This window comes from Gambusia affinis, linkage group LG07 (assembly GCF_019740435.1).
Source record: "Gambusia affinis linkage group LG07, SWU_Gaff_1.0, whole genome shotgun sequence".
NCBI lineage: Eukaryota > Metazoa > Chordata > Actinopteri > Cyprinodontiformes > Poeciliidae > Gambusia > Gambusia affinis.
This window is the reverse complement of record NC_057874.1, coordinates 15,141,890-15,156,325: the sequence shown is the minus strand read 5'-3', so window position 1 is coordinate 15,156,325 and position 14,436 is coordinate 15,141,890. Positions and strand designations below refer to the sequence as shown.

Here is a 14,436-nt window from a genome sequence, read left to right as displayed (position 1 = left end):
TACAATGTCCGCTGTTAAGGACTTTAAGTGAGAAAATACTTTAGCCCTTTTTAGGACATGCCCCAAACCCCTGACATTCCAACTGGTAAAGTTTATGCCACCGCCCTGTAATGATGTGTTATGGTACACAGGAAATGTTCAACCGAATGGCCTCAAAGCACTCATGTGTTAGCCTGACAGTGTATTGCAACATGTAAAAAGCCTTTTGAACAACAAAAAAGACAAACAAAAAAGTTACCTCCCTCCCCCCATCCCACTTTCCCAAACAAAGCGAGAATAAGAACCCCACATAGCAAAATAGAGGAAGCCGGGCCACATGGGCCATACAGATACCGAACTAACTCCGCAAAAAGGCTCCTCTGACCACTCAAATTTAACAAACTTAGATTATGGTACAAACATCCAGCTGTTATAAAACCGATTCCGACCCCCAGGGACACAAAACAATAAGCACATACCATAGTGGCTCTAACCTCCCGATACTCAGTGACTCTGTAGGGATTCTGCAAAGATCTCTGCATCCCGCGGCGAGAAAACGTCTTATCCGTGAAACCAGCGGTGACCCGTAAGCGCGCAGGATACAGGACACCGCACCGCGCTCCAGAATCCTGGAGCCGCTTCTTCACCGCATCAAAAGCCTGCCGCTGCTTCATCACCTCTGCCGGGTAGTCAGGGAAAATGTAGATCGGCTTCTCCTTGAAACGGAGGGGGAACTGTTGACGGGCCAGTCGAAGAATCGCCTCCTTCACATGGAAGTAGTGAATTCGTGCTATCATTACTCGTGGCGCGTACCATCACCAGGCGGCCTGCTTCCCAGCCGATCGCCCAGTCCACCTCCAGCTGTGTATGAAACTGATCCACACCAAGCAGTTCGGGATGAACTTCATCAGAAATCTCTAGGACGACCACCCTCGATCTTTTCCGGCAACCCGATGATTTTAATATTCTGCCTCCTGGAACGAGCCTCGAGATCGATCACCTTCACCCGGAGAGCCTCGTTCTCTGCCTGGATCCTAGCACAGGTCCCCTCCAGCTTGGAGAGGCGGCCCTCGTGGTTGGATGCAGCGTCTTCCACCTCTTTAATCCGGTCGACAAGGTTTAATAACGTTGCCTGGGTCGAGGCGAGAGTTGTTTCAAGATCGTTAAACCTATCGTTCATTATCTTATTCATGTTATTTATTGCCGCGAGGATAGTAGAGGATCCCGCATCACGTTCACATGCTGAATCAGCGCCTGCCACCGTTGTAGCTTGCTTAGCTAGCTCCAGCACGTGCTGCTCCGTCGTTTCTTCTGAAGCCTTATCTTGCTTCTTTCCTTTATCCGCCTTGGGCTTTGTCATCCTCAATGTCAAGACAGATAGTCGAAGCACGGGGGAACCGGAATATGAATGGATAATCAAGATAAATAAGAAATTACTTTTAGGTGGTGAGGAGCCCGAAAAAACACGTCTACTCCATGCGGTGCTCACTAGCGCCCCTCCGTGGAGTAACAAATTTTTGCATTGAGGAAAACATTCTGTGATTTAGCACATTTGCAAACTGGGTCAAGGGATGTTAAGACCGCAGCACAGAGTCAAACTTTGAGAATTTAAAAGGGAATATAGACTTAGATTTGGTGACTTTGGGTGTGATCATATATGTAATTGATCTATTTAGAGCCCCATTCCATCTCCAACCTGCTCTACTTCCATGTATTATTAAATTTAATAACGGGAAACATACATCAGATCAGAACGTTAAAAACACTGAAAAAATTCACATTATGAAATTGTTTGACGCAACAAAGAGAAAAGGCTCCAATTTCCCCTTTTGAATAAATGTTAGTCAGGAGAAGGAAGAGTGTTTCGTGCGACTTCCCTTAAATGCACCCAGCCAGACTTTACCGTTCAGCTTGCACATAATGGCCTTTTAACAAGTTTTGGCCTTTGACCCCAAGGTGATCACACAATGGCCCCTCCTCACCATCACGATCTTTTATTGCAGCTTCCTGGGCTTCAGATGTCACCGCTGCAGCAGAGAGGGTTCAGAAAGGCCCGGTAATCTTTACAGCAGACGGTGGGTGTGTTTGGTGGGCGGGACCAACAAGTGAGTGCAGCCTGCGGATAGGTGTGTATATTTAAAAGAAGGCGGGACAAATCAAGCATATGGCTTTATGTCATGTCAATCAAACGCGATTATGCTGCTTTCACTGAGTTATGGTATTATTTATTACTGCTATAAGAAATGCTACATTCATTTGGTGCTAGGACAACGCATTGTAAATAATCTCTTAAAAACAAATGTAAAAGGTGCAAAAGTTCACGAGTCTGAGTAGTTTTTCCTTTTTAATTTGGTTTTTGGATGACCTGTAGTGATTTAGATTATTTATTCCTAATTTAACTTTATTAAAATTAAACAAAGCTTTAGTTTTATTGTGCTTTTTATTTGATACCCACATGTTATGTTTAATTAAGTATATTTTGTTGTTTGCTACTTTAACTTTTATCTGGAGTAAATTCCTTTGTGTTCCCCTTGATTATTGATATTTTCCGGATTACTTTCATAACTATGGCAGGATATAAATACATATATAATATGTACTTAATTTCATTTACCTTTGCTAGAACTACTTTAAATGTTACTAAACCTGCTAAAAAAAGTGTAGTAAATCTAATAGATTAACAAGATAAAAGTATGAGAACATTTTTATGTACTTTTGTTTTGGCCAGCTGCAGTACTTGCATTATTTCTTATTTCTTTTAATTGTAATAAGATCAGAATGAATTTTTATTTGTGATAGATTTCTTTGTTCTGCAGTTTGCTGTAGAGGTTAGAGTCGATCCAAGGCACGAAAACCCAAACAAAAGCTGAACAACTGCTCAGTGTCAGAACTAACAGTGAGCAAGTGGTTATATAAAAATTAGGGTCACCAGGCTTTCTGAGGAAACATTTTTGCCATTGACTAAATGGCAAAAATACTGGCTATTATGTTTCACCTTTTCTACCTAGTAAAACCTATTTAACGTAAGTATAAACAAACTGTAACAGTAAAGATATGGTGCATAACGAATAAATGGATGAACACAACCATAATGTGTGATGATTGACGTTGCTTGGAAGGGCCCCAAAGAGCCCTGGACTGGCCCTGGCAGAAGGGTATGGCCACATATGTTTTGCATTAGTTTTCTAACATAGGATACACAGTGTAGCTAAGGAGCTTAAAGTGTCTTTATAAAACAATCTGGCTGATGAAATATGGCTATTAGCTCACCGTATTCGATTTATGTATTTTAAAACCATGTACACGTGAAACCAAATATAAGTGTTTGAATGGAATAATTTGGGAGAGACTACTCTACATTTCCGACGGCCCATGAACGCGGCACCACCCCCCTCTAGTGCACGGTGTGAGCGCTCATTCAGCTTTATCGCCCAGAGAAGCGCTGTGGTTGCAGAGAAGTGCACATATGCTTCGCTTACAGGCAGTTTAAACAGGATGTAGCGACTGAAACAGACTACGGAAAGAGAGAGGCAGACGCAGAAGAAAAGAGCGGCTCGAACTGTGTGATGTGACAAACAGCAGACAGACAGAAATGACCGCCTCAGCGGAGGAGAGGAAGACGACTAGAGGGGTCCCGGTGAGGAGGCACCTCGCCGCCGCTGGCAGGTCTTGACGGCTGCTCCCGGTGACCTGAGAGAGCCGAGCTGTAAGCAGCAGGACGTTACCCACGCTGAAAAACACAGCACAGCCGGAACAGTCCACGACAACCTTGAGAGCGACCATGGCGAGCCAGAGCGATTGCTGTGTGAAGGTTGCGTTGAGGTAAGCCTCCGACGTCTGTTCGCCGCTGGAAATCTGGCGACTTTGGCAGACCACATTGTGTCTGTACCCGCAGGCGGTCAGTAAGATCACATGCATCCTTTGGTATAATTTTCATCACAAAACGCGCCTGGATGTCACAGCTCAGTGCTTGATCACCCATACACCCGTATGTTGTTTTGCAACATATGGGTGGCGCTCCTCACTTTATTGATAAGAGAAAGCGTGTCTGTGCCATGCGATCTTTGTATGACTGATTTCATGATGCAGGGCTGGGAGTTTCCTTTCATCACCGGTGTGCTTACAGTGGAAGCTGAATGTTGCATTCAGGTTTCAAGACTGGGTGAGGTGACAAGAAAGGACAGCTACAGCCAGGTGCAGGGATAGAGAGGACAATGGGCGTTTCTATTCACGCCAGTATTAGTTTAATCATCTCCACAGACCTCTCCCTGCATTGCCACCTTGCATCTAGCCAACTGTGAACATGTGCATGGCAAAGTCTCTAACAAAGCTGTGTGCGAAGCAGTGGTCTTTACTTTCTTATTGTTCCTGATATGAGCACAAAGACATGCCTCCCATTCTTGGACCTGTATTGCATCCCTCAGTGTTGAAAATGCAAGTACCAAAGCTCCACTCAAAGCTCCCCTTAATTTGCATGACGACAGATAGATGTTTAGCTGTGTGCTAAAAATAATTGCAAATTCAAAGATGATTGTACAAATGTGCTGTTATGTTTTAGCACTTTTATTATTGAAGCATCTGAAATTGGCAGGCAGGACCTATTTCTGGCTTTGTGTGTATTCTGGAATCATTCTCTATAATAAAGCAAGCAAAAAACAATCTTGCATAAGTGAAGCAGTAATGCAACATATCCCCATACATCTTTTTATCGTAGAACTTTTAAAACTTTGTAATATCAGTTTTGCTTTTTTTGAGTAAAAACTCGCTACATCATTCCTGCATTTTCTTAGTGTGTGTCCTCTAAGTGTGTGTCCATTAGGCGCCAGTGGTGTTAAACAATTCAAAGTCTTGTCCATCATGATACTCGGAATTGTCCCTTTGCCATCCCCAACGCATCCAAGTAGTTACCACCAATCAGTGTATGCTCAGAGGAGGCAATCAATAAGCATCAAGACTTACCCAGAATTCTTTATTTCATCTGGGAAGAGCACGAGACCCCTATGGTGGCACTCCTAGGTGCATTTCTGCTGCTTATTGATACTTGGACACCAGCCAGAAGGAATCCACTATACAAGTAGCTGGAGGCTTCAGACACTGTATGGACTCTGGTGTTTGTCAAGGATCTGCAGATATTATTAGAGTGTTTGTTTTATAATTCACATTTGGAGAGTATGCCTCATCCATTGGCCAAGGACGTCTTCCTTATTTTATAGTTTGATCAGGAGAGAATGACTTTGGCTTCTTGTAGGGGACATGCTAGCACAAGGGCTTTCAAACAAAGCTGATTCAAATGACTATTGGCTGTCCAGCTCATGGTTTGATTCAGCTTTTCATAGTAATACAATGCATAAGTGACCCAACTGAATCATGCTCCATTGGACATTGGCAGGTCTTACTGTTTGCCAGGTTCTCAGAGGAGTCTTGAAGGAGGTCTGAGGATGTAAGCCATAAATTGTGAATTTTAACAGCTCTTCATCAAGGACCCTTTTGAGGTTCATGAATTAAACGTGAGAAAGGGATGTGACTGTGGTTCTGTAGGACTGCTTGGTACAGCTGAGACTTAAAACAAATAGCTCCATTCCCCAGGGGTATGTTTCTGCCGCTGAGTGTCTCTCTTTCAGCTTGTTCACACCTCCAACTGCAACAGGAAGTAGAGTAGATTCTGCTTAAAAAGATTCTAAAGAGAAACTGCATAAACCACCAGTGACTGCTTCACAACAGGTCTTATCGAACAAGGGATAGATCGATCAGAGTTGATGCAGATCTGTATTTAAGACCTTTGCAAGCTAAAGACAAGACCAAATCAATTCAGAGTGCTGCAGAAACCGCAGTAAACTGTTAAATCTGTTTAATTAACGTTTTCCTCAAGACGTTTTTTCTAATTACAAGACTGGTTTCGTTTTCAAGCTTTTCATCATGAGTGACCTATATTTATACACCCAGTGAGTGGCACACAAAGTGTCTGTGTATTTAACAGGAAATGGGAAACAGGCAAATAAACACACGTAAAAGGATAACTTCCTGCCGCATTTTCCCCCCATATCCGCTTAACGACCTTCTGAGCTTCTTTTTCTTCCCAGAGAAAGTCGCCTGCCGATAAGAGGGGGGTGCTGTTTAATTGCTCCCATGTTGTGTTGCCCGTAGGCTCACTAGTTTCACCGTTTTACTTTTAAGTTTGTGTGCTGATGTGCAAGCATGCATTCGGGGGTCAGTCAGGTATTCATGAGGCTGAAGGAGGACTGTGACTGAAGTTGCCAGCACCCGCTTCCTCAGTGTCTGCTCTGCTTTCCCTAAACAATGTCCCTGTATTCAGTGACATGGCCTACAATCCTGCATTCAGACCTGACTGCCTGAGGGACGGATTATTCACACTGCATCTGCAGCGCTGTCAAGTTGGGCACGACCCCACGCACCTAATGGAACATTTACTTTTTTAAAAAAAAATCCTATGGAAAGGTTAAACCGTTTTGGTTATATAGTCAATGCACAGAGTGAAATATTTCAGGTGTTTATTTGTTAATTTTGATAATTATAGCAGTTTCTCAGGTTGCAGAAGACCGCTGTATGGAATCTGACTGTATTTTTGGATGTATTGTGGGGAAATGCTCCACGTTTAGACTGCACTACCAACACACCGTGAATCGGATGTAGTTGCCATGCCAACGTCTATGGCGCTGGGATTTTTAGCATGTCATCAAAACATGCTAAACATGCACTCTTAGTTTCCACCTCATTTAGAAAACAAGAACCCATCTCTGATGAACAAAGTGTTTACGCAACGCATATGTATACTTTTTCAAAAGTTGTGTTAAACCGAAAAGGTTAAGTAGCACAACACAGCACAAAGCCGTCCACCATTGTTTTTATTTATCTGCCCATTCATGTGAAGAGTGAATCCTCAAGCCTTTTGTTCTCCGCATTTTCACTTTCGCACCTGTGGAGTACTTCACACCTTCGTGGAGTTATTCCCGAAAAGCTTCACTCTGAGACTTGGTTTCAAAAAGCGTTGATGTCAGAGCGGTTCTGTTTAAACGGGGCCCCAGAAAACCCAGACAGAAACGTATCCATGATATAGGTTACAAATCAACAGAAATAAACTTTTGAATTGTGTCACTTTGTTTGTGTTGAATATAGAATGTAAATGGTTTTACTTTAATTGAATTATTGAAATAAATTACCTTCTCAATTATATTTTAATTAATAGATACACACTATCTGCATAAGCTAATTATTGGTGCATCAAGGTTTAAACGAACAATTTCAATATCCCTAAATCTTTAGTTACATCTTTCCGTTGGTTTGAAGTTGTTGTTTTTTTACACAAAACTGTGCCCTCCCCTCTTGTGGCTGCACACTGCCGGTTAGCTGGCTGAAGAAAGGTGGCTGCACTTTTCCGTCACTTGCACAAAAAAATGTGGCTGTGCTGAAATAGTTATTACTGAAAGAAACACATCCATGGTATGAAACCTACAGAAGTGTCACCCATCATTTTTTCTTTTAGTGAAAATGGCTGGCTGCCTAATCTGATATCCTGACTAATTAATCAACTAATGTAAAGCTGTTAATCCTTGAGGGGTTCTGTATAGGGAAAAATGGTGGAGATAATGAGTTCATGTTACACATTTTTTGTTTTAAAACTTTGTGTAAATACCATGCCATTAAAACCATGGTATTTTTATTTCAGGTCATCATACTATGGGGAATCTCATATCGGCCCATGTCTCCTCCACTTGGTGAACTTTGCACCTTTATGTTCCTGCAGTCTACTAAACTACCTTACTCTGAAGCACAGGGTCTGTCTCTGTAAAGAGATTAATTTGCAAACACAAGGTTTTATTCACACACACGGAGCATCACTTTATGTTGAGTGCTTTAAAAGGTTTACATTAGAACTGACCCTGAGTGTTTTTGTGCACCATTATGAAAGCCAATAATTCATCTGTGTGCATGCGGGGTGGAGCCTGACTTGAGAGTTATGAACTCCATGTGAAATTCCTACTGCATTTTGATCTAGCCCACCATTCCTCCAATTAGACCAATGAGTGAGTCGTCTCCTGCTGAACTGCTCTGTCAGCTTCTGGCACTCCTTATAAACAGACACAAAGACAAATCTGTTTAACGCGGCGTTTGAACTTGTGGCCTCTCAGAGATGTTCTCACCTTAACACACTTCCTCCTTAAGGCTGTCCTGCTGGTTCAATTTGCAGCCATTGCTCAAGGACTTACCAAATAGTGAACCTCTGTGTGCTTCCTGCTATTGTGGTTTTAGGAGTGGGGGGAGTGAGATGGGGATGACTTTAATGAGGTGAAATAAAAAGGAAAACTGCGAAACGGAGCATAAAATATTCAGTGTTCCTTATTAGCCTACACATGGATGACAAGCGTTTATGACGCAGAGCGTTTTTAGCTAAAAGGCAGGGGGAGCTCAGCTGATGAGGTGATTATCAATCAATCTGGAACCATTCAGACAGAGAAGGCTCTCATAAATCCATTACTGCTCCACTGCCTGCGAAACAAAACAAGAGAGCAGCAGAATACAAGTGCGGAAGTGACCCCTCTCACAGCTGATACACAAAAGCTTTAAATGGGACAACAAAAAAGGTGTTTTGTTGTTGGACATTTGTCCTGTGTAGGCTACCAGTCTCGCCTATTTCCTGTGTGTGTTTAATAGTTTGCCACACACGCACTGTCTGGGTTACTTACCTCCCATGGGGGTCACTTCTAAAAGGCTGGGTTTGGTGGGAAAAAGTGAAGGATATCAGGCTTACATTGCTGGAGTTACTGGTCATAGGGTTTGGCTGCTGCAGTTTAATCTCCTCATAAAAGCATTCGTACGCTTGGCCTTGATATTTTCCCGTGCCCCCACCTTGCAACTGGCTTGACGCCGATTGACAAAAGTAAAAGCATTGTTTGACAGGAGTCGCTGCTGAAACAGTTGGTCACTGGTTTTTGAACTCCATGGAGAGAAGAGGAGCAGGAAATGTAGCAGAGCACACACCCAAGTGTACCATCCACAGCTGTGCATCACTTCCTTCTTACCTGCTGTGCTTTTCTTTTTCCCTGTATTGCAGATTATTATTTGGTACTCTTATGTGATTGCGAAAACAAACAGAGAATGAGTGCAAAGGTAAAGTGAGCTTCAAAACAGGATTTCATAAACATCCATGTATTGGGGCACTCATGGTCACTGAGTTTTAGTGAAAGTCCTCTTTGCATCGCTAAACCTGGGAAGAAGGGTATTAAAGGTTAGAAGCTGCGCTTTTTTAAATGTTTTTTGTCCTTTGGACTTTAAAGGGCATAAATAATTACTTTTTAAAATTTTATACATGGATGTAAAATGTGTCATTTTAAAAAAAGGCTTGAACTAATCACAAGGCAACCAGTTGTTGAGAAAGATCTGTAATAAGTGCGGCACACCAAACTTTGGCGTTTCATAGCATCCAGCTCAAATTTTTGAGCATTTTCAGGTAGATATTCTAATTTCTGCTTGGGTTCTGACTGGGGTTGGTTCACTCATGTGCTTGGGTAGTACTTCCTTTTCTCCCAACTGTTGTAGCGGTTTTATAAGTGCTGTGTGACAGTAAATGGAAGCAGCTGAAAGTCACATTTTCCTCCACACAGTCATCCTCTTAGTCTTGTGAAGCTATAGTTGCAGTATTAGCTGTCAAATGTAATTTTAAGGACATGAGAGGTAAACTCTTCAAGTCCGTTTATAGTTCATTTTCTCACAGGGTCATGTCACTTTGTCTTGAAAAGCCACTTTAATTCATACAATCAAAATACTGCTTTTCAGTATGCTATATACTTGGCTCATGTAACTCGACTACTTAAGCTTGTTTTCTGTGTTTCTCATTAACGACCACAAAACTGTTAAACAAATTCCCCTTTGAAAAAGTTCAATTTGTCAAGATATCAGTATCTTGTTATATACTGTTACAGCAATTTGCAAATGTGTTGTAACATTTAGTGAGGACTTGGTTTTAGAGAAGGGTAACCCAAAAGACAATTTTTGTGTCTGAACAGCATGTCTAAAAGTAATATTGCAAACAATGGAAAGACATATTAATATTCAACCTTTTAAGATTTTAGATTTCCTAAAATGACCATAGAATATAATTACATTTCCAGTGGGTTTTTTATGTCCTTTGGATTTGTTGGTGAATACTATAAGGAAGCTAGAACACATGTGTGTATCAACTTTTGCTCCAAATGTTTAAGTTGCGTCAGCAATCTTTGATGAACTTCTCCTGATTCAGTGCATGGGTACTCCCAAATGGTGTGCTGCTGTTGCAGAATGACTTCCTGTAAGGTCGCTGCTGAACTATCCACACTTCCTGTTCGCTTCCTGCTTTGTGAGTCGTTGCTGTTGACACGATTCAGTATGTGACTCGGAGGGGGAAACAGCCTCGGACCTTCACTTGACTGAAGCTGGACAGTATGCATTCAGAGTGTGACCAGCGACCTCACTTCATTTTATTTTAATACTCCTCTTTTAAACCCTTTTCTCCTCTCTTGTTCTCGCTCGTTTACACAGTCTGGGAGAATAAAGTGTGAAACTGTAACCAAATAATAATTTTTCAGCCTCTCTTATTTAGTACTTGAACATTTAAACACAGACACAATCACTCGGATCTGTATTTATTTGAATGCACTCATTTGAATTTAGAAAGGAATGAATGGTGCTTCAGTCTCTTTCAGCATTAGTATTTTACTGTTATCATATGTCACTGGCCCTCTAAATAGCCATGTTTATCATTATTTATGCAGCTTGGGCTCAAGGAAACCCTTTTGGCTGCTTGTGTGGCCAAAACAAATAATAATGGACGTCCTTGTGTTGTCGTATTCGCGGGAAACAATAAATGCGTTTCTTTTAGTGTCCTTTGAAGCTTGCATATTTTGATAAATCATGTGTGTGTTGACATTGTTGTGGTCATTTGGAGATCACAAGGGGCTCTGTGTGTGTGTGTGTGTGTGTGTGTGTTGAAGGGGGAAGGGGCTCATCTGTAGCTCTTTAAACAGAGCATCTCTTGGGTGAGTGTAGACAGAGGACACAGTGTGAATGAGTCTGATGTCACTGCAGGTCTTTGTGCGCTCTGCTGAGCTTGCACACACATACATAGACTAGTAAAAGAGGATGAGGTTCAGGCTATAATTTTTAAATTGTGTAGAGAAGAGATGTGCTTGGAGCGCATTCCTTTTGTTGTCTTATTTTCATAAACTGCTCCTCCTATGTTAAAAGAGAATAACGCTCCCTTGATTTTTAGCCAGGCAAGCACAAGGAAGAATGAGGTGGAGATGCTGAGGAGGATGGTGGGCAGAGGGTGGGTGAAGTGAGGGGGAAAAAAGAGCAAGTGTCTTGTCCTTTGTCAAAAGGGTTATTGTAGCGAGCTAATATGAAGTGCCCATGTGTGCGCGTATGAATAATTTGAGTGCAGCTGCACATGTTTGCTATTTTTCCGGAGAGAGAAGTAGAGGCAGCGGACTGGAAGCCCTCAGGTGTGTCTAGACTATAAAGTATTTATCTAGTTCCCTGTTTTAATGCCAGCAAACCCTTTTGAAATAAAATATCTCATTATGTTCTGCTTTTATTCTCTGTAAGTTTATAACTAGAGCCTTATTTCGTCTCCACATAGACACAGTGCACTTTTTGTTGGACTCTTAGGTCGATATTAATTCGCTGTGTGTGTGTGTGTGTGCGTGTGCGTGTGTGTGTGTATATATGTTGTGACCAGGTGGCCCATGATCATCTCCACCATTAAGTAGCTTAATCACAGCTGGGGACCATTTGTGTTTTTATGTGTTTTTGTGACACGTCTTTGAAAGAAAACGAGGAGTCAACAGGAAAATAATATCTTTAAAACATTACTGTAAGTAGTTACGGAGTGCAGGTCTTTGCAAAAGACTTGGTTTATTTAGTTTTTGTTTCATATGAGAACCATAAGCCCTGATGTTTTTTAAAAGGAATCACAGGCTGAAGAATTGAGGATTTGATCTATTTAACCAGATTAAAATTCTGTCAGATCAAAGAATCCCAAAAAATCTGAGAAGACCAATACACAGTCGCTCATTACTGTGAAGTGGAAGGAAACGGTTGCATGGTTTTTTATTTTTTTTTTACTTTGCAAATTCAAAAAGTGTAGCGTTCATCTGTATTTATGTAGTTACCCTAAATTAATACACTGTTCAGCCACTATACTCTAAATACCACATTTCATTTTTGATACATCTCCACCAGCTTCACACAACTAGAAACTAATAGTTTTGTCCATTTATTGATGATTGTAAAATAGTGAAAGCTTATTTCATTCTTTGTGTTTGAAAAGCAATCTTTAAGTCTTAGATTGTTGATTTTATTTAGCTCTAGAAATATTTTAGACCCATTTATCCTCCTATTAGTTCTGACTCACTTCCCTGTTCCTCTTAGAAAAAATGAATGATACTGCCACCACCATGTAAAAAAAAAAATACTGGTTTTATTTGTTTAGGTTGTCGTCTTTTACACATTTATTGTCTCTCCTACGTGGTCTGTGGCAAACAGAAGGTCTTCTTCCCTTCTTTTTCTTTTGTTATGTTTTAATTCCGGTTTCAGATTAGCCTCCATGAAATTTGTTTACAAGATGGACATTGTAGATCTGGTTATTTTCTACCTACTACTGAATAAATGTCTTCTGTCATTATGTTCAAAAAGTTGCACTTGTAAATGACGTGTTCTTTTCTTTGGCCCTTTAATTCTTTAACAAAACAGAATGTGAAAAAAAATGTACGCTTCTGGAAAAGCTCCAAGTTTAAGAATGAGATGAGGAATTTAACTAACTTTTCACCTGGCCCAATGCAGGCCTGTGGAAGTAATTTGCATAAAATCTGGGAGCTTAAAACTGTAGGATCTATTGTTAATTCAGAGTGACTCCTTTGTCACTCCGTTACATCATTGCATCATTATTAAACCGGTGGTGATTGAAATGGCCAGTGATTGTTGACAGCACTCTTCAGTGTGGAAATTGTCACTGCAGAAGAAAAACAGAAAGTTTGGTGAGGCTTGTCTTTCTACTCCTTTGCTTTTTTTTTGTTACAGATTTAGTGGTTTCGACCAAATCTGCAAAATAGTCTAGCAATTACTAATTTAGCTCATTTTTAAAAAAGGACGGGAATCGAACCTGCGACAGCCACTTCGAAGACTTAAGCCTCCACATGTAGGTTGTACCTAAGCCCTGTGCCACCGCAACACCCCATTTAGCTAATTTATTATAACAAAAAAGAACGACCATTCAAGACAATAAAATAGCTAGAAATATTTTTTTATTTTGATAAATATATGTATATATTTATTTAATTTCTCTCTTTAATAAGTATTTCTTAGGCTGCACTCATTTTAGATTGATTTATTACATATGTTTGCTGTATTGGAAGGAATGCACACGTTTCTGCAGATATCTGACATAAAGGTTCACATACCTACAGACAGAGACAAGCTGGCTGAATGCATTAGCACTCAAAGTAAATGCTGTCTGACAGTAGGAGGCAGGGTGGGTGGTAATGTTAACCAGCCCTCAAGGGAGCCAGGCAGACGAGCAGAGTCATGGTAGCAGTCTGCCGCTCCACTGTATTTGTTGTACGTTTAACAAAGGCATCTGCTCCCAGTCTTTCCCATATTGAATTTTTTACCTTCAATTTATTTGTCTAACATCATCATCGTCCAGAATTCAAGTTGCCTTTTAAATCCATCAAGCACTATTTTCTTTTAGCTTTAAATTTGCAACTTTACTGCTACACTTCCTTGTCCTATGCTTAACCAAATGAATTTAAAATGCATCATCAGAGAATTTTTAGCTGGGGATGCAAAGTCAGGATTTGCATGTATATTAGGGACAGTAAACCCTAGATAGACGATCTCAGCCTGCGAACATCCATTTTGTATCATATTAGTAATGACTTGTTTTAAATCTTAGATATTATTAGATTTTTTTTTTCTGCTTGATCCATCAATTTCAAAAAGTATCTTCTCTCCTTTCGTTTTCAGTTCCTTTAGCTTTTTGTTTCTTTTTAGATGGCTGAAATTTGTTCGAATCAAGCTCGGATGCATGCTTACTGACCTTGACAACACTGTCTATCATGAAAATGTAGGAGAGGAAGCTAATTTGATTCTTTGTCACGCCTCCACCTCCCCCATGTTGCAGCCGACAGAACAGATGAGACGGATAGGAAGGGGGAATCGAGGAAGGGGGAGTTGGCTGAGGAAATGGGGTGAGGATTGACCCAGAATCGGTTCTTATGATGCGTGCTGATGTAGTCTGGTAACAATGAGCTGAAACTGACTGATGGGTGCTTGTGTTTGACTGCATTTGTATAGACAGGGTATATTTCTTCCTGACTGGCACAGTATCTGTTGTTCTACAGTTTTAGCATGAGCAGTGCAAATGTATTTAAAATAAACTGTTCAAGCAAAGGCAATAAAACAAAA

General features: G+C 40.9%; 1 protein-coding gene across 10 annotated transcripts in view; it reads left to right on the top strand.

Moving 5' to 3' along the window:
* Nucleotides 1-3,357: 3,357 nt before the first annotated feature.
* The window catches only part of kif21b (kinesin family member 21B), a 74,972-nt gene continuing 63,893 nt past the window's right edge, over nt 3,358-14,436 (top strand). For all 10 annotated transcript variants that reach the window (XM_044121401.1, XM_044121396.1, XM_044121395.1 and 7 more), the window contains exon 1: nt 3,358-3,801. In XM_044121401.1, the coding sequence (XP_043977336.1) occupies nt 3,761-3,801 (41 nt within the window). In that variant the 5' untranslated portion in view covers nt 3,358-3,760. The remainder of the gene's footprint in view (nt 3,802-14,436) is intronic.